The 23,008-nt window shown below is 61.2% G+C and overlaps 2 protein-coding genes across 4 annotated transcripts; one reads left to right on the forward strand and one right to left on the reverse strand.

Annotated features, from left to right (window-relative positions):
* The first annotated feature begins 578 nt into the window (after positions 1–578).
* AANAT (aralkylamine N-acetyltransferase) lies at positions 579–2,232 on the forward strand. Its single transcript, XM_062010724.1, has 3 exons — positions 579–735; positions 1,468–1,622; positions 1,927–2,232. The coding sequence occupies exons 1-3, from the start codon at positions 579–581 to the stop codon at positions 2,230–2,232; spliced, it is 618 nt and encodes a 205-aa protein (XP_061866708.1).
* Positions 2,233–3,982: 1,750 nt separating this feature from the next.
* On the reverse strand, positions 3,983–18,882 carry RHBDF2 (rhomboid 5 homolog 2). Of its 3 annotated transcripts, none has more exons than XM_062010485.1 (19): positions 18,241–18,882; positions 15,469–15,613; positions 13,372–13,503; positions 13,171–13,295; positions 12,452–12,644; positions 12,168–12,380; positions 11,465–11,593; positions 10,959–11,092; positions 10,035–10,244; positions 9,779–9,890; positions 9,370–9,444; positions 8,801–8,962; positions 8,599–8,699; positions 7,735–7,798; positions 7,529–7,623; positions 7,236–7,377; positions 6,660–6,760; positions 6,274–6,427; positions 3,983–5,702 (listed from the first exon to the last, which is right to left on the reverse strand). In XM_062010485.1, the coding sequence occupies exons 3-19, from the start codon at positions 13,495–13,497 to the stop codon at positions 5,283–5,285; spliced, it is 2,556 nt and encodes an 851-aa protein (XP_061866469.1). In that variant the 5' UTR covers positions 13,498–13,503; positions 15,469–15,613; positions 18,241–18,882; the 3' UTR covers positions 3,983–5,282. The 3 variants fall into 3 exon arrangements, with proteins under 3 accessions (XP_061866469.1, XP_061866471.1, XP_061866470.1); XM_062010487.1 differs by having other exon boundaries at positions 7,236–7,311; positions 18,241–18,881; XM_062010486.1 differs by lacking the exons at positions 13,171–13,295; positions 13,372–13,503; positions 15,469–15,613; positions 18,241–18,882 and adding an exon at positions 12,857–13,124.
* Between the last annotated feature and the right edge of the window lie 4,126 nt (positions 18,883–23,008).

Consider the following 23,008-nt stretch of genomic DNA (forward strand, 5'->3'; position numbering starts at 1 on the left):
GATGGCCCAGCCCTGACCTCTCACATACAGCTGTGCAGCGCTGCACGGAGCTTTCACACTGAGTATTTTGCAGCTTCCCAGCTTCTCACCCCACATCCCACCCTGCCTGGCCCCAGGGCAGGGACTGCATCTGCCCCGGGACTCTCCTGACCGTCCTGCTGCCTGGGGTGGGACATGTGGGGCAGGATGCTGGGGCAGGATGCTCAGCCCCATGCCTGCTCTGGCTTTAACAGCCCCCATCCCCGCTCTGTCCCACTGCCTGGACACTGGCACCTGGTCACTTGGCTGTTGTCCCCTAGGCCACAAGTTTGCTACAGCCCATAGCAAATGCCAGGAACCTGCACTGGCTGCAGCTCACAGTGACAGCAGAGGGGCAGGGGGTCACTGTGGGCGGCTATCTGCTGTATGCATTCACATACATATGCACACGGCAGGGAAAGGGTGGCGAGCAGCCTGATCCCGTGTGTGACCAACAGGTACGTTCGGCGTCTCAGCGCGGGAGGGGATCGGCTGCAGCCAAGGCCGGAGCTGGCAGAGGCTGCCCCGCGCCGACGGGCGGAGGGAAGCCGGGCAGGAGGATGCTGGCTCTCAGCTCGGTGCCTTTCCTGAAGCCCATCTCCCTGAAGCCGCCCCGCAGCTCGCCCGGGGGCCAGCGCCGCCACACGCTGCCCGCCAGCGAGTTCCGCTGCCTCAGCCCCGAGGACGCCGTCAGCGTGTTCGAGATCGAGAGGGAAGGTAAGGGCTGCCCAGGGGGTCCTGCCCGCTGGCATCGGCCGGAGAGACCCCGGCCCTTCCCTGCACCGCTCCCTCAGCCTCCTGGGGTGGCAAACGACCCCGGCATGCTCTCCTGGGTGAGGAGGGAGGGAGCCAGCAGCTGGGACTTGAGGCCACCGTGGCCTCCTTAAAGTAGAGGAGGTTGTAGTTAAGGAGGTGGAAAACCACAGTCCCCAGCTCACCCAACTCAGTCATGGTGGGACAGTGTGAAATGTTCCCAGAGCAGGGCCAGGGGAGTGGGGAGCAGCTCTCCTAAAGCAGCCCTGGCACAAGTGAGCAGACAGGAGAGGAGGAAGAGGAAGGACACGATGCTCAGCCTCCTGTTACACAGGGACACCCTGGCATGCCTCCCCCACATCTCCCAGGCCACTCCAGCTCCTCTCGCCCAGCCTCACCTGGCTCCTTCCTCCCTCCTCTCCAAAGGGCAAGGGCAGCTGAGGAGATGCCAGGCAGGAGGGGTCACCTCAGCACCTGCTGCTGTAGCCCTGGGGTCAGCAGCAAGAGCAGGGAGCTGGTCCCTGGGCCACAGGACTCGCCTGTGGAGGAGCAGAGCTGCTCCCAAGAGTCACCCACGTCCCTTAGGCCAAGCAGACAGCAGGACACGTGCCCCCTCTCTCCATCACAACGTGCTTTCTGGCCCTGCACGGGTGCTGAGGGCTTTCCTGAGCGTGGGTGTCTTCGCTCCCCCTCCAGCCTTTATCTCCGTGTCCGGGGCCTGTCCCCTGCGCCTGGATGAGATCCGCCACTTCCTCAGCCTGTGCCCGGAGCTGTCCCTCGGCTGGTTTGAGGAGGGACGGCTTGTGGCCTTCATCATCGGCTCGCTCTGGGACCAGGAGAGGCTCAGCCAGGTAAGAGCCAGACCCTGTTCCTCCTGGCACTGCCAGAGCCTGGGGACAGCAGACACTCCCCTGGGCACCGAGGCTGCTGATCAGACCTGCTGCCCCGAGGGACTGCTGCAGGGGCTGCTCTGCTGGAAACAACCTCCCTTGTTAAAAGCTCTGCCGAGTGACTCCCCTCCCCAGCCACCCTAAAGCCTCCAAGGACGGCGCGGGGAGGCAACGGGAGGGTGGCACCGGGACCTTTCGCTGTGTGACGGGGAGGGGGGAGCCGAGGGGTCAGAGCCCACCCCACTGACCCCGCTCCCCCTCGCAGGCGGCGCTGACCCTGCACAGGCCCCGGGGCACGGCCGTGCACATCCACGTGCTGGCGGTGCACCGCGGCGCCCGGCAGCAGGGCAAGGGCCCGCTGCTGCTGTGGCGGTACCTGCAGCGCCTGCGCTGGCTGCCCTTCGCCCGCCGCGCCCTGCTCATGTGCCAGGACTTCCTCGTGCCCTTCTACCAGAAGTGTGGCTTCGAGGCGCTGGGGCCCTGCCAGGTGCGGGTGGGGGAGCTGGCCTTCGTGGAGATGCAGCACCGCGTGCGCGGCCATGCCCTCCTGCGCAGGAACAGCGGCTGCTGAGGCCCGGCCTGCCCGCGGCGGGAACAGCCTGCCACCCAGCTCCGGCCCACCACGGCTCTGCTGCTCCCCAGCAGGCCCTGGCCTCATCTGCCTTCCAGCCAGATCAGCCCAGCCCTGGGGACAGGGATCAGCCCCCAGCCCAGCCCTGGGGACAGGGATCACATCCAGCCCAGCCCTGGGGACAGGGATCACACCCAGCCCAGCCCTGGGGACAGGGCTCAGCCCCCAGCCCAGCCCCGGGGACAGGAATCACCCCCAGCCTGGCCCTGGGGACAGGGATCACACCCAGCCGGGCCCAGGGGACAGGGCTCAGCCCCCAGCCTGGCTCTGGGGACAGGGATCAGGGATCACCCCCCAGCCTGGCTCTGGTGACAGAGATCACCCCCCAGCCCGGCTCTGAGGACAGGAATCACCCCCAGCCTGGCTCTGGGAACAGGAATCGCTCCCCAGCCCAGCCCTGGGGACAAGAACCACGCTCCAGCCCAGCCCTGGGGACAGGAATCACCCCCAGCCTGGCTCTGGGGACAGGAATAACCCCCCAGCCTGGCCCTGGGGAGAAGAATCTCTCCCTATGCCCCACTGGAAGCACTGACCCCCTGGTCTCTGCTTTAGCTGGGGGGGCTGCAGGGCCCTGTGCAGCCCCGGGAGCGAAAGGCATTGCCTGAGGAGCAGCTGGGGGAGAGTCACAGCCACGTTTTGCTGAGCCACCCAGCAGAGCCCACATGTACATGTGCCCCCAGCCCCATACTCCCTTCCACCAGCAGCACCAGCAGTCAGCCACACCACAGCCCCCACCCAGCCCCCCCAGCCCAGGCAGGGTGCCAGCAGCCAGCTCCCTGCCCACAGACACCTTTCCAGCCCCCCTGGAGCACAGCCCCAGCCCCCACCAGCCCACTGCCACCCCTGCACACTGCAGGGCCTCCCAAATCATCCCCCTCCAGCCCAGAGCCACAACAGGGCCAGGACAAGCTTTTCTTGCTGTGAAGCTGTGAATAAAGAGGTGGCAGTGGTTTTGTACACAGCTTGTGTGTGTTCCTGTCCCACTCCCAGCCTCACCCCACCGTGACACCCGGAGGGAGGGCACCAGAGGCCATCCAGCACCCCTGGGGGCATCTCAGCTTTGGGAGAAATGGGACAAATCCAGCCTGAGGTCATTCAGCAAAGGATGTGATTCAGGCTGTGCCTTCAACCAGGGCCAGGAGACTCTGGAGGTCTTTTTGCTCCAGGCATTTGCTTTCCCCTGCTGCTTGAGACCTTCCAAACCCTGTTCCCCTCCCAGGGAGGGTTTCATAGAATCATTTTGGTTGGGAAAAACCTTGAAGATCAAGTCCAAGCCCACCACTGACCCATGGCCCTCAGCACCTCAGCTCCACCTCCCTGGGCAGACTGGCACAGGGGCTGACAACCCTCTCAGGGGAAAAGTTCTTCATCATCTCCAGTCTAAACCTCTCCTGGTGCAACTTGAGCCCATTTCCTCGTTCTGTCACTCATTACTGTCCTATCATTCACTGTCAGAGAGAAGAGACTGACCTCCACCTTCCCACAGCCTCCTGTCAGGTAGTTGTAGAGGGTGATCAAGTGGGAGTTGTACAGAGCGTTTGAGGGGCACTGGGGGCAGCACAGCCCTGGCCCTAAGTACTCTCACCACTGCCTCACCCCTTACCATGCCAACCATCACAACCACCAGAACCCCCTCAAGGTGCTGAGCCCCTGTCCCTGAGAAGGGAGAAGAGGCTTTGTGTGTCTCATTAAACACAGGTAGAAATTTATTAACAGAGAAAACAACCTATAACTTTTAAAAACAGTATCAAAAGACACAACTGAGGTGAAGTGTCTGTCTTTGGCTGGAGCAGCATCAGAGGGACAGAGAGGGGCTGAAAACTGGCCCATAGTGGAGGGAGGGACACGAGGAGGGGCATGGGGAGCGGCTCTGGATGGTAAGAGCTGAGCTCAAAACCCTCAAATACTCATCTGGGCTGCTGGGTTCTCTTCTCCCTCCATTCAACAGCAGCCCCAGCCCTGCCAGAGCAACTCATCCCAGAGCAGGGACAGCCTGGCACCAGCCTCGAGGAGTCACCTGGAGCCCAGGAAGGACTGGCCTTGGGGCACAAGGGAGGAGATGGCCTGGGACAGCCAGGGACACGGCCCCGGGCAGGGAAGGCGGAAAGCCACTGCCCTGTCCTGAGCTTCTCTGCCTGTCTAACACTGTTTGAGGCTGGGGGAGCACTACTAGGGTCCCTATGCTCTGGAAAGGGAAAGGGGTAACAGCAGGTACTGGAGGCACAAGTGAAAGGTGAGAGCACTGACGGCTTCCTGAGGGTCTGAGGGCCTCAGGAGCAGCCCCACAGCCACCCCAGGGTGTTTTTCCCCAGGCCTCCCTGCCAGCATGGCACCACAAATGCAGTGTGTGCTGCTTCTCTTCCAAAAAGAGAATTTCACTGAGAAGAAGCCCCCTGCTCTGAGTCCTGCCTCAGGAGCCCAGGTGGGGAGGCACAAGCCTCCTTCCATGGCCTCAGGGGAGCACCAGGTGTGAAAGCAGGACGGAAAAATACCTTCAAAGTTCAGCTCTGAACACCTCAGAGCTGTGGTAGTGGTCCAAAGTGAGGGAGAGTTCAAAGAGTTCAAAGTGGGGGAAAACATTGGCCTAAAGAACTGAGGATAAAAGAAACCAGTGCCCCTGCAAAAAAAGGGGTCATGTTCACATTATGAACCCAGTGCCTGAGGACACTGAGGTGGGTCAGGGCCTCAGGCAGGCAGGGGCATGGGTAGGAGACCTTGGCAGCATCATTCCCAGGGTTGCCTGCCCACCACAACCCCGTGTTCTCATGCAGGCAGCAGCCAGGGTCGGTCCCCAAACCAGTTATGGCTTTTCAATGCCAAGAGGGGTGTGTGAGGCAGAGTGACTCCAGCCTCACTCCCCACCTGCAACCCCAGGGGTGACACCGTGCCCGGGCTCTGCCTCGTCCCGGGGCAACCACCATCACCCTCGGGCTGGTAAACACTCACCCCACGGAAAACATTCCCCCCCTGGCCCTGCTCCAGCCTGGGGCTCAGTGCAGGACCTGCTCCAGCTCGTACTTCTCACAGAACTTGCTGGTGAAGGGCAGGCAGGTGAGATATTCCACCCAGTGCCAGTTCACGGGGTATGCGTAGAACCAGACCACCAGCGAGGCAAAGAGCCCCAGGAACACCAGCAAGGAGACGATGATCATGGCCCGCTTGCGGTACTTATCCACCGTGCCAAAGGTGATGTAGGGCAGGAAGGCGAAGGACAGCAGGAGCCCGCTGAGGAAGCCGAAGAGGTGAGCGATGTTATCGATCCACGGCAAGAGCCCGCACACAAAGAGGAACAGCACGACGCCAGAGAGGTTGAGGAAGGCTTTCCAGGGTTTCTCCAGCACTTGCCAGCTCTGGAAGAGCTCCACGAAGAGACAAGCCAGCAAACCGAACTGGGAGCCCGCGGGGCCCACCTGAGGGGAAGGGGAAAGTCACGGCTGACCCCACACACGTCACCCCAGGCGCTGCCCTGTGTCCCCAAGGACCGTCCCCTCCCCTTGCACAAGGCGCCTGCAGCACAGCAGTGAGGGGCTGAGGGGGAGCCCCGGCACGGGAGGAAGAGGAGGGGAGCAGGCTGGTGCTGTCTGGGCAGCTGGGACTTTCTGTGACTCAGCAGCCAGGCAGCATCGCCCCTTCCCAGGCCACAGTCCCCCCTGCCCAGCCCCCCTGGGGGATTAGGCTGTGGTGTGATGCTGTTGAAAGCCAGGCTGGGTGTCACTGCAGATTAGCCATCTGCCCTCCTGGGGACACACACCCCCCCCACACGTGGGACCCACATGCCATGTGCAAGCCCCACACGTGGGACAGAACTCCCCTGCTGCTGGGGCACCAGCCTCCCACCCCCCAGCAAAACCTGCCAGGGAAAGAGCTCTGTGCTGCAGCCCCCTCCCAAAGCAGCAGCACAGGGAGGGGAAGGGGGCGTCCTCTGGTCCCTGGGGAGCTGGCTGGGGTAGGGTGATGTGGGCAAAGGCCCCCAGCCCTCACCTCTGCCCGGTACGGTAGGAAGATGGCACTGGCCAGATTGCCTGTGATGCCACTGAGGATGAAGATGATGGAGATGCGATGCCACCCTGCCAGCTTCTCCAGGTCCCTCAGCACTGTCATCTGGAAGGTCACTGACACCAGGCAGTGGATGATGCTGGGGGGAAGAGATCCTGTGTTAGAGACACAGGCTCTGCCCTGCCAGAGCCCCTGCTCAGCACTCCCACTTGCTGCCCTGCCACGAGACACCTTACACAACAAGCCCCTGAGGGCACGTGGCACTAGGGTGGCCTCCTCTCTCCTGTCCCAACCCAGTGGGGGCCACAGCCCACCCCAGCTGATGTTCCAGGCCCTGGACCCCATTCCCCAGGCACGGGGCTGCAGCTCACCCTGCGTGCAGGAACAGGGACAGCCACAGTCGGTAGAACTGGTCGGGGATCTCCGGGTCGAGGAAGGGCAGGAGGCCACAGACCTCGTCCAAGCAGTGCACCTGTGAAAGCAGACAGGGCTGGGGGCTGATGGGGGGCTCAACCCACACCCCAGAGCCACAGGGAACAGAGGATGGGTCACAGGGATGCATGGGTGATGATGCCATGTGTCGGTTGTGGGGAGGACTCTGGGTAGTGTGGGGCACCTGCGCTGCCCACGTGCTGGGGAGGAAGTGACTGAGCATCCCCAGTGCCCAGGAGATGCCCAGGGGCTGTTCCTCCTGCCTGCTGTGCCTGTCCCAAGGACACAAGCGCTGCCTGGGGAGGGCTGGCTCACGTCCTACTGCCCACACCAGCGAGGTGGGGACATAGCAGCGGCAGGAATCCAGCTGACAGCTCGGCAATCCCCTGGCACTTTGCATTCCCCTGCTCACACCCATCCCAGCCACAGCCCAGGACACTATCAAACCCTTTGGCATGGGCACAGCAATGCCTGGCCCCGTGCCAGCAGCATGCCCTCAGCCCCAGCCCGCTCACCTGCGAGCAGAGCGTCGCTTCCTCGTGGAAGTAGCCGTGCATGAACTCGCAGTACTCCCGTGTCGTGATCTCGCAGCTGGGCAGAGGCAGGCAGTGGGCACACTCAGGGCAGGACTCACTCCAGTGCCCCCCAGCACCCCCTCTGCTCACAGAAGCCAGTCCTGCTGCCACCATGCTGACCAGCCCCTTCTGAGGCTCAGTAACCTCCCTCCCCCTGGCACAGCTCCAGCCATGGATGGGGCTGAGCAGGGAGAGCTGAGCCCGGGCTGGGTGCCCCCACGGCTGTGACCCACCTGCCCTTGGTGCCAATGCAGCAGGGCCTGCCCTTGATCTGGCAATCCATGTGGGCAAAGCCTGTGTGGTTGGTTTTGGTCTCATAGGTGCAGATCTATAAGCAGGAGGGAGAGGAGTCAGGGTCTGGCCCCAGGCTGTCCTGCCTGGCTCGTCACCTGCCATGACTCCCATGGAGGTTGGCACCACGGTGGCATTGGGCACTTACTGGCCACTTGGTGATGTCATCTGACCACACATGGGGTGGGTTGGACGCTGGCTCCTCGCACGTCCTGGGGGGAGAAGGTGGGTGAGGTGGTCAGGATCAATCCTCCTCCAGCACATCCCTCCCTGCAGACTAGCAGCCTCCCTCAGGCACAGCCCCTGTAGCACCTTCCTCAGTTCCAGAAGGACAGGGAGCTGCTGCAGAGAGTTCAGCTCAGGGCCACAGAGATGATGGAGTGGAGCATCTCCCTAATGATGAAAGGCTGAGGGAGCTGGGGCTCTGCAGCTTGGAGGAGGCTGAGAGGTGACCTCATTCATGTTTATAAATACATAAAGGGTGTGTGTCAGGAGGCTGGAGCCAGGCTGTGCTCAGTGATGGCCAACGATGGGCAATGGGTACAAGCTGGAACAGAAGAGGTTCCAAAGAAACACAAGGAAAAACTTGTTCCCTGTTGAGGTGAGGGAGCCCTGGCAGGGGCTGCCCAGATGGGCTGTGGAGGCTCCTTCTCTGGAGACATTCCAACCCAGCTGGATGAGTTCCTGTGTGCCCTACTCTAGATGCCCCTGCTCTGGCAGGGGGGCTGCACTGGATGAGCTTCCCAGGTCCCTTCCAGCCCTTAAGATTCTGTAATTCCATGGCACTCATGGGCCAGCACCATCGATGCCCCTTGGCAGCAGCCCCCATCAATGCCCACACTCAGGACAAGCCCTACCTCAGTTTCCCCACTGATCCTCTTCCTTATCACCCTCTTACAACATCTAAGAGCCTCCCCAGCCCCTTGGTTGGGAGGACTGCAGGTATGCAAGCTGGAAACAGTCCCAGGCAGCACCTGCCCCCGTCCACGTGCCTCCCCCAGCCACATCCTACCTGGGGTCCTGGTGGCACACGGCCCCTGACGTGCGCTTCCTGCCCAAGCCCATGGCCGGCGCGTTGCTGCCCGGCCACTTGATGAACGTCGCCAGCGTCTCCTGTGGGGAGGATGGAGGGGCTGAGGACACGTGTCCTGCCCTGGAGCTGTGTGGGGGGCGCAGGGCCCCTCTTGCCCCAGCCCCTGGCCGGCAGCACGCACCGAGCAGTCCTGTGGCAGGGTCTGGATGCAGCCCGAGTTGTCGTTCTGGACGCAGCAGCCGGAGCCGCGCTCCCGGTCCCGCTCGCGCTGGATGAGCCGCTCCACCTGCCGATCCTTCCGGATGCACGGGGAGAACTTGGCTCCCAGGTGGATCAGGTCGATCTGGGAGGGAGATGTCAGTCTAGGGGTGCTCTGTGGCCCCTCCATCCCGCCTCTGCCCTCTCATCAGCTGTCCCCAGGAGAGCTCAGCATGGGGCATGGGGTCGCCATCTCTGTTAGCCCAGAGGGAGGAAGGCAAGTGGGAAGGGGACGGGGGCTCTTCTGACCATCCCACCACGATGCTACAGCTTTGGGAATTGCTGCTGAGCTCTCAGCCTTGGCTGGGATTGAGCAGCAGGCTGAAGAGAGATGGGAGCAGTGAGGGCTTGGGGAAGCAGGCTGAGACAATGGGTCGAGCTGGCCCCCCTAGGAGAGGGGGTAGAGCCCAGGCCCTCAGTCAGGGCAGGAGGAGCAGAGGCCAGTGGAGCACAGAGCTGGGGTGAGTGGCTGGGGTCCAGCAGAGCCCTTACCGAGCTGGGCCCGATCCAGAAGTTTTCCTGCTGGATGTACTTGACGCTCTCGTAGACGCCCTTGTTCCGCAGGACCTGCCAAGGCCAAGGTCAGCCACTGCCGCGGGGGCTGGCCTGGGGTGTGCAGTCTCCCCTCTCCCTGCTCACAGGGGGCTGAGCAGCCCTCTTTGCCTGAGGGGAAGGGCTGCTGCGTCCCACCAGCAACATGGGAGGGAGACCAGCAGCACCCCAAGATGCTCTCAGTCCTAGCAGGGAGCACAACAGTGTGAGACACTGATGGTCATGCTTCCCCAGGAAGATGGATATCTGCTCCTCTCTCCAGCCTGGCTGCTGGAGGAGCAACGCAGGTGACTGCAGGCTCCCAGGATTAACCCCTAAGGGAGGGGCACAGACAGAAGCTCAAACTTACTAACTCTATTGTCACGTGCTGGGTGAAGCCGATGGGGGCGATGCCGTAGGTGCTGATGACCAGCAAAGTGATGATGATGTGCACAAAGGTGACCCAGTACGTGAAATATGGGCTGAGGAGGAAAGGACACAACACTGAAGCAGCTCAGGGGATCACTGGGCAAAGGGACACTGCAGTCCCTCCAGCCCTGATGCCCAAGCACCAAGGGGCACACGTGCAGGTTACAGCTGGGGAGCCCCATGCCCACCCCCCTCACCGGTGGCTGTCGGTGATCTCCAGCTGCGACTGCACGATGCTGCTGAGGTTGCGGCGGTACGTCCTGTTCAGCCACTTCCCCACCACCCCCAGCCCGTAGTAGCGTTTCTTGCGGTTGAAAGCAAAGTGCATCACTTTGGAAGTGATTCGCCGGCCTCGTATGGGAGCTGCCCTGGCACCTTCCAGGGCTGAGGAGACACGGCCCTCCCGCCTGCAGAGAGGGGGGAATCACAGAGTGGTGAGGGCTGGAAGGGACCGCCAGAGCCCACCTAGCACAAGCCCCTGCTAAAGCATGTTCCCCTCCATGAGGGGCACAGGAACATGTCCAGGTGGCTTTGGAAACCTCCTGAGAAGGAGCCTCCACACCCTCCCTGGGCAGCCTGGGCCAGGGCTCCCTCACCTCAGCACCAAAGGACTTTCTCCTTGTGTTTAAGTGGAACTGTTTGTGTTCCAGCTCATGGCCATTACCCCTAGTTCTGTCACTTCAGACAACAGAAAACACTGCTGCCCCATCCTCCTGACACCCACCATTTAGACATCTATTAATGAGATACCCCCTCAGCCTTCTCCAGGCTGAACAGCATCTTCCTTGTCAGAGAGATGCTCCAGTCCCCTGATCATCTTGGTAGCCTTGAACTGGCCTCTCTCCAGTAGTTCCCTGTCCCTCTTGAACTGGACACAGGACTCCAGATGAGGCCTCACCAGGGCAGAGTAGAAAGAGAGGAAACCCATCACACCTGCCAGAATGGGCCAGCTGGGAAATCCACCCCCCACCCAGCCCCTGTGGCCACAGCCAATGCCTGGGGTGAGGGCTTGACCTCATCCTCCTAAGAACATGCCAAAAGTGCCCAGTGCCCTGAGGATGGCTGGGGACATTGTCCTGGCTGCAGCTGTGAGGACTGGACCTGTGAGAGCTGGTACTCACAGGGTGGGCTGCTCCACCTCGGGGGACACCTTGGCATCCTGCCCCATGGGGTGCATGTGCAAGTACGTGGCTGATAGTGGTGGTGACTCGAAGACATCATCGGGCATGGAGTACATCTCGTCGTGCATGTCCATCTGGAAGGGAGACAGACACGTGTTCTTGGATGTGTGCAGTGGGCAAGAAGCTGCCCCAGGGCAACAATCCCCCCTGAGTGTGCCCATCACCAGGGCAGCCCGGCTGCATCTGTCTCCAGAGCCTGGGGAGGGGGGGATCCTCACTGGCACCCCACCAAATGCACATCACAAGGTGTGAACCGTGCCCACGATGGCAGCGTTGCTCCCCGGCCCCCCGGCAGCATCACCCAGGGCACAGCCCCATAGCACCAGGCACGGCAGCCCCTGACACCCCCACTCCCAGGGCAGCACTGACACAGGGGTACTCACCAGAGCCCCCTGGCTCCAGGCAGCCCCCAGGCAGGGGCAGGGGCAGCGTGGAACGGCACTTGCCTTACTGAAGAAGGACAAGTCCAGGGTATCGGCAGCGTCCCCGATGTCCTCGTCCACGAAGCTGGGGTACAGGAAGCTCCGCTTGTTGGTACTGAGCTTGGGAGCCAGCAGCTCCAGGACAGAGCGGCCCTTTGGCACGGGAAGCAAAGGTGGGTGAGCAACCAGAAGCCTCCCAGTTTTTGCAGCACTGATGGTTTCTTGTAGCCTCCCTCCTCAAAGCCAAGAGGTAAGAATTAAAGCCCAACCACCTACTCCCTGTGTAGGAAGGGCAGCAGATGCTGCCTTTAGCTGCTGTGAGTTGGTGTTGGATCAGGACCATGTTAGTCAGCACAGGTGAACTCTAAACCCCCCTTTTGGTATCTGTCCCACAAACCTGACCCCAAGACTTGCTCCCCAGGGGCTAGGAAGCCACAAGAGAAGCTTCCCCTGCAGCTAAAAGTCTCCTAGCTCCTCAGGAGTAAACCCCAGACACTGCTCTTTTCTAGGGATGCCATACAAGACAGTTCCACTTTGGTGGTCCAGTTTTCAGCAACACTTCTCTTTTAAAGCAGAACTCAGGTTAAAAATCACCAACTTCTCCCCTCAAACACAGCCTGCAGAGACAGTGATGTGTGTGCAAAGCAAAAGAGCCCAGAAGCAAAGAGAGACAGAGCTGAAACCTGAGTGAGCAAGAGCACAGCCCAGGTAGCTCCCGAAAACTCACACGGAGAAGGGCCTCAGCTGCCTTGAAGCTCATGTGGGCAACAGACTCCCTCTTCCTGCGTAGCACGTGGCCGTGGCCGGAGCGGATGCTGTTGAAGGATGCCAGGGAGGCGACGCCGGGGGTGGAGGGGGGCAGGGCATGGTGGGGCGTGTGGGGACGGTCGGGCTCGTCGGGACGGCGGAAGGGCCGGCCCCTGGCCAGCGGGTCCACGATCTGCAGGAGAGACGAGGTGTGAGTGCTGCGAGAGCGAGGCTGGGAGCCAGACCCTGCGTCCCGAGCTCTACCTTGGGCATCTTGGCTGGCTTGGGTGACTCAGTGCCTTGGAAGGAGGGCACCTCCTGGCTGGGCAGCTCCATGTCACGGTAGGCAGGCTTCAGCTTGCCGTACCTCATGCTGCAGTGCTGCAGGCTCTTGCGTTGCCACTGCTGCCGCTTCCCCTCCCAGTCGTCGCTGATGCCGAACCACTGCGCCGTGCCCCTGCACACACAACGGGCACACGGCTGGTACCCGCCTGCTCCCTGGCCCCACGGACTGCCATCCCACCCAGAGGGTGATTTGGGTTGGAGTGTCTCAGCTCAGCACACAGCAGGGTGAGTTTTGACCTGGCTACAGGTCAGGGAAGGGATGCTGCAGAGAGGTCACTGGGCCTTTGGGTCTCTTGGGAGAGGTGACTCCACCAGGACTCACACCTTGTGCAGGTGCAGAGCGTCAGCTCTGGGCTGCAGCTGACATCCTGCTCATGGTGCTTGTGAAGGTCCTACAGAAACTGGGCTGAGAAGTTTCTCCCATACACAGAACAAGGGGGTGAATTAGCACTACACAATTCTGCTGCAGGGTTATCCCCAGGCAGACACCGGAGAGACAAAGCAGAGCCACACCAGACCCTCCCAGGATGTGTCTCTCCATCCCCATCCAAGTCCTCTGCCGCCGCCTACAGCCCCCACAGCCCGGCAGGGCCCCTGGGCTGAGCCAGCCCCAGCCCCCCGCTGCCCCCCGCCCGCACTTGCGGATGCTCTGGGACAGGGACGTCTGCCGGCGGAAGCCAGGCTGCTGCTCCGGGCCCTCGCCTCCCTTCGAGCGCGGCTCCTGCAGGCTCTTGCTCTTTCTGTAGATGGGGACCTTGGAGGGCTGGAAGGCAGAGCAGGGCGTTAGGGACAGCACTGGGAGCTCCCCCGGGGACCGGCCCCTCAAGCCCGGCACTCACCTCCTTGCGGGTGCCATCCTCCTCTGCCTCCTGAGGGGGGATGATGATGGAGAGGTTGGGGGGCTTCTTGCTCTGCAGGCGGCTGCTGCTGGCGTGGCTGCCCCTGTTGCTGTCGCCGGCTGACATCTTGGGCTGGCAGCAGTTGGCAGAGACAAGGAGTCAGTGAGAGGGGAAAAGCTTCCACCTCAGCCCAGAGCTCATGTGTGGGGAGAGGGTGGGTCCTGGTAAGAGACAGGGCCACACCAGCGAGATCCCACCAGCCTCAATCCCTCACGCTGCAGCTGTGCTGCTGACTTCATCATCATCACCAGCCCCGACACCCACATCCCCTCCCTGGGTTTGGGTGGACAGTGAGTTCCATCTCCCACTCATTCCCAGTGTCCTGGGACCACTCTGCTGGGAGCAGAGCAAGGGATGACAGGAGCGATGGGGTCAGGGCATCCCATCACCCCTGCCTGTGCCCAGGGGGCATTCAGGCACACACTGTCAGCATGAGCCTGATCAGCTCAGAACATGTTCACACATGAGGAGGCTCCCCATGAGCCCTGGCTGGGCCCACAGCACACAGCTGCAGCTCTCAGACATGGCAGCACCAGCCCCGATGGTTTGGCACAGCGAGGGAGCTGAGGGGAGATTGCAGGTGCTCCTGAGGGGGCTGTGAAGAGCTCACCTTGCCCATACAGGGCAGGGTGGGAAGGGAGGAGATGCAGCCAGGAGGGAGACACAGCTAAAGCCTGAAAACACCCGAGTCACACCTTCACCTGCACCACAGCCCCCACACTGGGCACAGCTCCTGCTGCAGTGAGAGGGGCTGGGGCAGCCAGTGGAGGGGAGATGGGGGATGCTGCCCTCTGGCATGTGCAGCACACACCAGGCTGGGGGACTGAATCCTCCCCAGCACCACGTGCAAGGAGGAGGAAGCTTAACGACCAAGAGGTGCTTAATTCCTCAGCAATCCCCTCCCAAGGGTCCTCACAGCCTGGCAATACCTCACAGAGAAGGTAATTCTATCCAAGCACAAGGGAGTGAGTCCCAGATCTATTAGGGACTGTGGGGGCTCTCCAACAAAGGCCCAGCCCCTCTCCGGCCTCTCCACATCCCCCCAGCCATGTGCCAGCACCCAGGGGACTCACAGAGGTCTTGTGAGCATCCCTTGTACCTCTGGCAGAGCCACAGTCACGGGGACACAGCTACCTGCCAGGCTCAGCCCATGCAGCCCACACTGCGCCCTGCCACGGGATCTGCTCCCAGAGGGAGGTGGGAGCTGGCCCTCTCCATCCAAGGGGGACAGCAGAGTCTCCTGGGGAGACCAGGCACCTTGCTGGGGCTCCTCTGCTGCTGCCCACCACCTCACAGCCAAGCTCAGAGTCCAACAGTGCCAGTGGCTGCAAAACCCCAGGGTGATCTGCAGGCCTGGCTGCTCTCTCTGCCCAGGATCCCAATAACCAGCCTTGTATGGCTCCACTCTCCTCAGGTAACGGTGCTTGGGCAATGAGCTGAGTGGCTGGGACCCCATCAACACTTGGCAGCCCACCCCCAGAGCTGGAGTTCGGCACAGGAACTCCTTTCTAACTCCCTCAGCACTCCAAGTCCCAGGCATGACCCTCCCCTCAGACTCCACCACAAGCAAAGCCTGGCCTTAAGAGCATGGGGCCCCCATGAGACCAGCTCCCTGGGGATGTGGGAGCTTGGAACTGGTGGCACTAGAGCTGGGCCAGGTGACAGCCTGTGCTCCTGCCTGTCCTTGCATGAAAATGGTGCTGAGCTCCTTTCAGCAGGGCTGGATGGGATTACTGTGGGGCAGGGACAGGGTGAGATGCTGGAGATACAGGAGATGTGGCAGGAGGAATGTCACCCAAGCAGTGGCTTCAGTAGCACCCCTCCATGGAGGGGCATCAGCAGCCCTGGCAGGCAGTGGGGCAGGATCCTCATTCCTAAATTAACCCTGCTCCTCTCTGGCCTTGGCAATGCATCAGTTGGTGGTGGGGATCCAGATGGGGAGATGTGAGGAAGCCATCACACAAACACCAGTAAGCCCAACTGGAAGCAACCAACCCTCCGATTCCTCCTGGGGGCTCAGCCAATGTTGGTTCCTACCTCATAAGAGCAGCGGAGATCCTGTGCAGTGTGTCTCAATGGCAAATCCAGGCTATGGCCTTCCTCTTCCTCCTCTTCCTCCTCCGTCCTTCACACACCAGGAGCACCACAGAGCTCCTCCTGCCTCGCCTGCTGGACAGAGAGGCTGCAATGAAAAGCCACGCATGAGAAAGCAGCTGAGGGCTGCAGGAGCAGTTGGGTGGAGGGAGAGCTGAGCTCAAGGCTCCTTAAACCCTGAGGCCAGGGCTGCTGGTGGCTGGACACTGGGCACACGGCCCAGCCCCTGGCACAGGGCTGCAGACAGAGGGAAAGCTGCAGTTTGGGGCCATGCACCTCGCTCTGGGACAGGGGAACCACACAGGACAGGGAGGTTTGACCTGCTGCTGCCAGGCAAAGCTGTTGGAGACACTCACAGAGCATAAAGTGGCACAAAGTGGCAGCGTTCAATAGCTGCCAGGCTGGGAGGATGCCAGTGGGCAGCCCAGCCCCAGCAAGCAAAACTTTCCATCCTGCTGCTGAGCTGCAGACATTGTTTGTTTTCCTCCCAGGGCAGCCAGCAATGAGCTCAGGATACCAGCTGCACTGGAGAGCCAGGGATGGGAACACACCAGGGTTGGAGCAAGCCTTGGAACACTCTCATCCTCCTCTGTCCCTGGGGAGTGGCTGTCAGTGGTAGGGTCTGACACAGCCAGAAGCACAGGAACTTGAGCTAAACAAGGTACAAGGGGAGCTGATGCTCTTGCACAGCCCCACTCTTACACCCTTGGCCTGAAACCCCATGCACACAGGTTGGGCACAGCAGCCACCTCCCAAGCACAGATCTGGACCTGCAAGGAATTATAACCTGTGCCAGCTAGAGACATCCCCTGGGAATGGGCTGTGAGGGGTGTTCTCCAGCTTCTCATGTTTTTGGCACTGGCACCAAAACCCTTCAGCCCTGGCCCTACTCTCACCCAGCACATTCAGCTCGAGAATGGGCCCTCTGGGTCCCCTTTGACCCTTCAGCTGGTCCCCAGATGCTGGGGGTGCACATGGTGACTCTGCCCTGGGGACAGGAAAGGAGAGGTGACAGCCTTGCCCTGGGGACAAGGTTGGTGACAGCAGTGGGGTGATGGACACAGCTCTGGCAGCCACAAGCACTTCCCGAGCCTGTTAGGAGCTGTGCTTCCAGCTGGGAGACGAGTCCCAGCACAGCACAGTGTCACTTTGGGTGGAAAAGATCTCCAGGGAAAGAGAAAACTGCACTGAGGACGCTGCCATCACCCATGGAGGGGGGATAAGGGGGCAGGGGGGATAAGGGGGCAGGGGAGAGAAGGGGGTGCTAAGCCAGTCAGGTGGATAGGAAGAAGAGATCCCCACTGCTATCACCAGCTTCTCAAAGCTGTCACGTTCACTGAAGCTCACCAAAGTAGTGAGGGACCCTGCTCTTGTCCCAGTGACAAGCAGGTGAAGCCCCTTCCCCTCTTTAGAGGGCACGTGGTGTGTTTGGGTCACTGGTGGGTTTAGTCTTTAACAAGGTGAGACACAGGGTGACCAGAGCTGCCTTCCAGCCCCAGCCTGGGCCGAATCATGGCAGATACTGACCCAGGGAGCACACCCAAGGAGAGCTGGAAAAAGTGACCCAGCTCCTAGTAGTCACTGTGGGACACACCAGCATGCTCTGAGCAACACACAGGCACTGGCAGCAAGGCCAAGTGGCAACCTGCAGGGCAGAGCTGGGGACAACCAAGCACAACCATCATACGAGACACCAGAGACAGCCCTGCAGAGCAGCCCTGGTCAGGGGGGTGTACACAGCACACAGGGGTGCAGGGAGGCTCCCAGAAGGATCAGCATCAGTCTCCTGAGTCTGTTGGTGTCAGAGGACACATCACCAGTGCTGGAATAAAAGCACACGGGGCCAGGGCAGTTAAATCAAAGAGGAGAAAAGAGCTCAGAGGCACCCCCAGCGCCTGGGGCCACAGCAGCACCCATCAGCCCCCTCACCCTGAGCACCAGGAGCCCCTGCTCTTCCCCCTCCCTCTCCACAGGGCAGTGAGGAAAGGGTCAGTGACCCCTGGGCAGCCACTCCCAGGCTCACACCCAGGGGGCCATTAAGCAGAGGCTGCCCATCAATGATTCAGGAGCTCATTAAGGGCCTCTCTCAAGGCTGGAGCCTGGGTAAAAGGTGCTCCTGGTTATTAAGAGCCCTGACAGGAAACTCAATCAGTCCAAAGGCTCTGGGCATGGAGCCCCTGGGGACCCACACCCCAGCAGAGGGGCCCTGAGCGGCTGCCCAGCACCTTCTGAAAGGCTTTTCACCCTTTTCCAAGCTCAGGTTTCAGAGGCAGAGCAGCAGCCCAGCACAAACAGCTCTTGAAAGGAAAAGATATTGCTGTGACCAGAAAAAACAAGAGGGAAAAATACTTCTGGGGTGGGAAACTAAACATCTTGCTGTGTCTCTGCCTTCTCAGATAGATGTGTGTGCCTCAGTCCCTCCTGAGCCCACCCAGACAGGGGGATGGGGGCTGTGCCTGCTGCCTCCCTCCTCTCAGCCTCTGCTTCTTCATTCTTTTTGTACTTTTCAGTATTTAGGCTGTTTTTCAAAGGACAAAATACACTTTACAGCACTGCTGCAGGAACCTGCCCGTCCCCTGGGACTGCACGTCCCCATCCAGCCCCGTGCCCGTGGCACAGAGCCCCCCAGCCCACACACACAGCCATTTCACACCCTGGCTCCACCACACCAGGCTGATTTTTCTCCTCCCCCCACCACAGAGAAGGCAACTCCACCTTTTCCCTATGTGCCAACCTCACCACAACGAGCCTACACGATGCAAGGTTTCACTGAGTCCTGGGGGAGCTCTGCTGTGTGTCAGGGGGTATTTCAAGCTGCCTTTTCCTTCTCCCACAGCACTGAGCTACCAGCACTGGCACCACAGGAGCTTTAATCCCTGTCTCCAGCTGCCGGGGTGCCCCGTGGTGCCCGTGTGTGCAGGCAGCTGGCACACGCCTCACCCACACATTGGCAAATCCTCCCCGTGTGCTGGTGGGGCAGGACATTGGGCAATCCCAGCGAGCTGGGGCCTCGTGGCACACCCTGGAAGGAAGCACAGACCAGGGTAGATAAGGGCCTGTGGGCTGGGGGGGCTGCACTGGGTGCTGCTGATAAAGGGGCCTGTGGGGAGGGCACGTGGCTGCCGGCACCACGGCTCCAGGCAGCCCCGGGCGAGCTCCTCGCTGCAGGCCCGGCCCTGGGGATCTGCGTGCAGAGGGAAGGACTCACCTGGAAGAGCCAGGCAGAGGGTTTTCCCACACCCCAGCCACAGCCTGCTTCCCACCCTCACTCGTTTTTACCAGCTCAACCACTCACCCTGTTCCTGGCAAAGCGAGTGCCAGCACTGAAAGCTTCCTGACCCACCTGGGTCCCTCTGTGCCACTGCCCCTCCGTCCCACACCTCCCCCTGCCCACCCACCCCACTGCCCCCCCGTCCCACACCTCCCCCTGCCCACCCACCTCACTGCCCCCCATCCCACACCTCCCCCTGCCCACTCACCCCACTGCCCCCCCATCCCACCCCTCCCACTGCCCACCCACCCCACTGCCCCCCTGTCCCACACCTCCCCCTGCCCACCCACCCCACTGCTCCCCCATCCCACACCTCCCACTGCCCACCCACCCCACTGCTCCCCCATCCCACACCTCCCCCTGCCCACCCACCCCACTGCCCCCCTATCCCACACCTCCCCCTGCCCACCCACCCCACTGCTCCCCTGTCCCACACCTCCCCCTGCCCATCCACCCCACTGCTCCCCCGTCCCACACCTCCCCTTGCCCACCCACCCCACTGCCCCCGTCCCACACCTCCCCCTGCCCACCCACCCCACTGCTCCCCCGTCCCACACCTCCCCTTGCCCACCCACCCCACTGCTCCCCTGTCCCACACCTCCCCCTGCCCACCCACCCCACTGCTCCCCCGTCCCACACCTCCCCTTGCCCACCCACCCCACTGCCCCCGTCCCACACCTCCCCCTGCCCACCCACCCCACTGCTCCCCCGTCCCACACCTCCCCTTGCCCACCCACCCCACTGCCCCCGTCCCACACCTCCCCCTGCCCACCCACCCCACTGCCCCTCCATCCCACACCTCCCCCTGCCCACCCACCCCACTGCCCCTCCATCCCACATCTCCCACTGCCCACCCACCCCACTGCTCCCCTGTCCCACACCTCCCCCTGCCCACCCACCCCACTGCCCCCCGTCCCACACCTCCCACTGCCCACCCACCCCACTGCCCCCCGTCCCACACCTCCCCCTGCCCACCCACCCCACTGCCCCCCGTCCCACACCTCCCCCTGCCCCTTCCCAGGAGCCCCACGCACCCTCCCAGCAGAATGACCCCAAGCAGGCAGCACTGCAGTGTCTGGGGCAGGGGGTGCTGCTGGAGGGACCCCCCAGCCCGCTGGGCCTGTCCTCAGGCTGGAGCCTGGGCCAAGGGGAGAACAGGCCCGTGGAGGCTTTGAGTCACCCCAACAGCTTTGGAAAGAGCAAAGGGAAAAATGTCCAGGGGTGAAGGTGCAGGGGGGTGGGCTGCTCCCCACAGCACCTCAGGCAGGGCTGCAGCCATCTCCAGAGCTAAGGAAAGCTCTTTTCCAGGCACTGCAGATTCCCCAGGCCACGAGGACTGATTTAACTTGGCTTTATCCAAGATTTGAGTAATTATTCAGAGCTACTCCAATTCCTCATTAGCTTGGCTTAAACACAGGGGCTGTGGGTACCATGGTGTAAATGCTTCAGCCCCTGCTGCACATTCTGGAAGGGGCTGAGGGATTCCAGGTTGCTATTTCCCTGAGGCAAGGGGTCAGCCTGCCTGCAGGCACACCCTGCCATCCCCACACTGCAGGGCATCAGCAAGCTCATTCTCACTTCCCTCTTCAGAGCAAAATTCTTGGTGCAAGAGGACAATGCAGGAGCACATTTCTTCCTCCAGCTCCTTTTGCAAAACATTCTGGCAGTAACTCGTGACATGAGGGTTCAGGTCAGACTGCCAGCCCTCCCCAGTCTGCTGCTGCCTGTTTCAGAGAGCACTGAGCTGGGAGAAATGCCCCAGATTTGCAGAGGCTCCCCTCACTGTGAGCTCTCAGTATCCCTGTGCCATGTGGGATGTGGCAGCAGGACACAGTGCTCAGCCCCATGCACAAACCAGCTCATCCCAGGCACAGGACCAGCCCCTCAGCTAAAGCTCCCTATCTCTGCGAACAGGCTCCTTATCTCAACGTGGCATTTCAAGGGCTGCTCACCCCACTGGTCCTCTGTGCAAAGGGAGGGACACCAGCAGCCTCCTTGGACCCTCCTGGGGCCAGCAGCTCCCCAAGGAGAGGTGACAAGGATCTTGAGACATTCTTCTGTGCCATGGATGACTGTGGCACCTCTGCAGGGAGGGGGCTGAGGGGCTGCTCCTCAGACACCCCCTGAGGCTGCTCCCTGCCCACTCCTCCCTCCTCCCAAGCACCAGCAGTCAAATATGGGCCACCTGGCTGCATTCCCTTTGCCCTGATTGCCACGAGGACAGAAGCACCCGGGTCTGCACCCTGTAGAGGAAAGCCTGGCTGGGAGCAGCCCATCCCCAGCCAAGGCAGCACACAGGGGTGATCCTACACACCCACTGATGCCTACAGAAACCATCTCACGCTCTCAACCCCACCACAGCACAGCCATGGATCTGTGCCAGCAATGCACTTTGCAGCCACTCGCCTGCAAAGAGCTGCTGATGGGGTCTCCCCCACCATCCTCATCCTCCTCCTTCCCAACATCTCCCCCCCAGGGGTGCTGTGCCCCCAGGGAAGCCACACAGCTCACTGCAGGGGCTGGCCATGCTGATTTTGAAGGAGCTGAGCCTGTGTCTTTCCCAGGAGTGCTGGGACTGGGTTAAGTCACCCCTTGCCTGAGCTGACTTCAGCCTGGTTCTGGCCTCACCCATGGACAGGCCTTATGCCAGTCCTGGCCAGACTGCCCTGCTCACCCCAGCTGCCCAGGAGCAGCCCTTGGGCTGACACAGAGCAGGGCAGTCCCAGCCCTGCTCCAGCGTTCCTGCAGCAGAATGACAGGGATAACCAGGTGAAGCCCTGGCACCAGCTGCCTCCTGGGGAGCCAGGGCAGCCCCCCAACACTGGCAGCAGCCCCATGGCGTGGAATGAGGGCACCAGCCACATCTCCCCTGCTCCAACCCGGTCTGTCAGACAGAGAAATACATCAGGAATGACTACCTTGAAGCAAAAGGTTAATAAACCCCCCAACACCACTACAAGGAGAGGCCCATTGCCCTGGGCTGTGCAGCACCTCTGCAGCCCCGTGCTCGGGTTTGCACCCACACTCCCCTGTCTCAGGCCACAGCCAAGTCCTGCACCAGTGGCTGCTCACACCCCCTGAGCTAACACGAAGCAGCTTTCACAGGAGACCTTCACACTGACTCATTTCACAGGTGGGGAAGCTGAGGCACTGCAATACAACAAGGTCCACGTGCTCCCACACCCCCTGCCCTGGCAGGCGGGGAGCTGGGCCCTTCCCGGGCAACTTGTAAGGACTGAACCAAAGGCCATACAACTGCCCCAGATTTAAGTCACTGGAGGATGGAGAATGAGGGAAGAGCTCACATGCAAAGCCCATCAATGGTTGATTTCCCCAAGGGGTGCGGGCTGCTCCCCTGCCCTCCCAAAATGGTAATTTGAGGATTGGCCCTGCTCTGTGCTCATCTAACATGACCAGCACTCTGCAAAGATGGCTCTTGGGACGTCCCCAAGGCCAAGGGGGACACAAAGGTCCGGTGTGGTGGCCAAGCACAGGGCAGGGTTGGTCCCCTCCCCAAGGCATCCTCCCTGGGCCTGCCCCCACCCCAAACACCTCATGAAGAGTGCAATGACCAACCCAATGCTTTCTGTTCTGTAAGAAACATGAATTCAGTGAGACAAAGGCTGCCAGGGACAAGGGTTTCTTCCATACTAGCACACAGCTTTCAGCACTCACCCAGAGGCTGAGACACAACCATAACTCAAAGCTCCCAAATGACCACAACTCCTGGATCCTTGTAATTAAAATGGACTGTGCTCTTCAAGAGAAGAGTGTATCATCCCACCACTGTGGGCTCATATAGTTTTAAGTTGATCTCAACACTTATAATTCCTTAAAAGGGTGGGTGTCAGGAGGATGGGGGGACACTTTTTTCTCTAGTGTCCAGTGACAGAACAAGGGGTAATGGACATGAGCTGGAACACAACCAGTTCCACCTAAACACAAGGAGAAACTCTTTTGGTGCTGAGGTGAGGGATCCCTGGCCCAGGCTGCCCAGGGAGGGTGTGGAGGCTCCTTCTCGGGAGGTTTCCAAACCCACCTGGAGACGTTCCTGGGCCCCTGATGGAGGGGAACCTGCTTTAGCAGGGGTTTGGGCTGGGTGAGCTCTGCAGGGCCCTTCCAGTCCCCACCACCCTGAGATTCTAAGTAATTAGTTTTCAGCCTTCACTGATCAACTCCTTTGCTGAGACCCCTGTCAGCACCAAGCCCATG

The sequence above is a fragment of the Colius striatus genome, chromosome 18, assembly GCF_028858725.1.
Source record: "Colius striatus isolate bColStr4 chromosome 18, bColStr4.1.hap1, whole genome shotgun sequence".
Lineage (NCBI taxonomy): Eukaryota > Metazoa > Chordata > Aves > Coliiformes > Coliidae > Colius > Colius striatus.

What these genes read in the sequence shown, in the direction of transcription:
- AANAT (XM_062010724.1), top strand. Translation starts at nt 579, where the DNA reads ATGCTGGCTCTCAGCTCGGTGCCTTTCCTGAAGCCCATCTCCCTGAAG. An exon ending in GTTCGAGATCGAGAGGGAAG is followed by an intron (nt 736 to 1,467) that starts GTAAGGGCTGCC and finishes CTCCCCCTCCAG; the next exon opens with CCTTTATCTCCGTGTCCGGG. An exon ending in ACCAGGAGAGGCTCAGCCAG is followed by an intron (nt 1,623 to 1,926) that starts GTAAGAGCCAGA and finishes TCCCCCTCGCAG; the next exon opens with GCGGCGCTGACCCTGCACAG.
- RHBDF2 (XM_062010485.1), bottom strand. Translation starts at nt 13,497, where the DNA reads ATGTCAGCCGGCGACAGCAACAGGGGCAGCCACGCCAGCAGCAGCCGC. An exon ending in ATGACATCACCAAGTGGCCA is followed by an intron (nt 7,624 to 7,734) that starts GTAAGTGCCCAA and finishes TCCTGCTTATAG; the next exon opens with ATCTGCACCTATGAGACCAA. An exon ending in TCCCTGTTCCTGCACGCAGG is followed by an intron (nt 6,428 to 6,659) that starts GTGAGCTGCAGC and finishes TCTTCCCCCCAG; the next exon opens with CATCATCCACTGCCTGGTGT.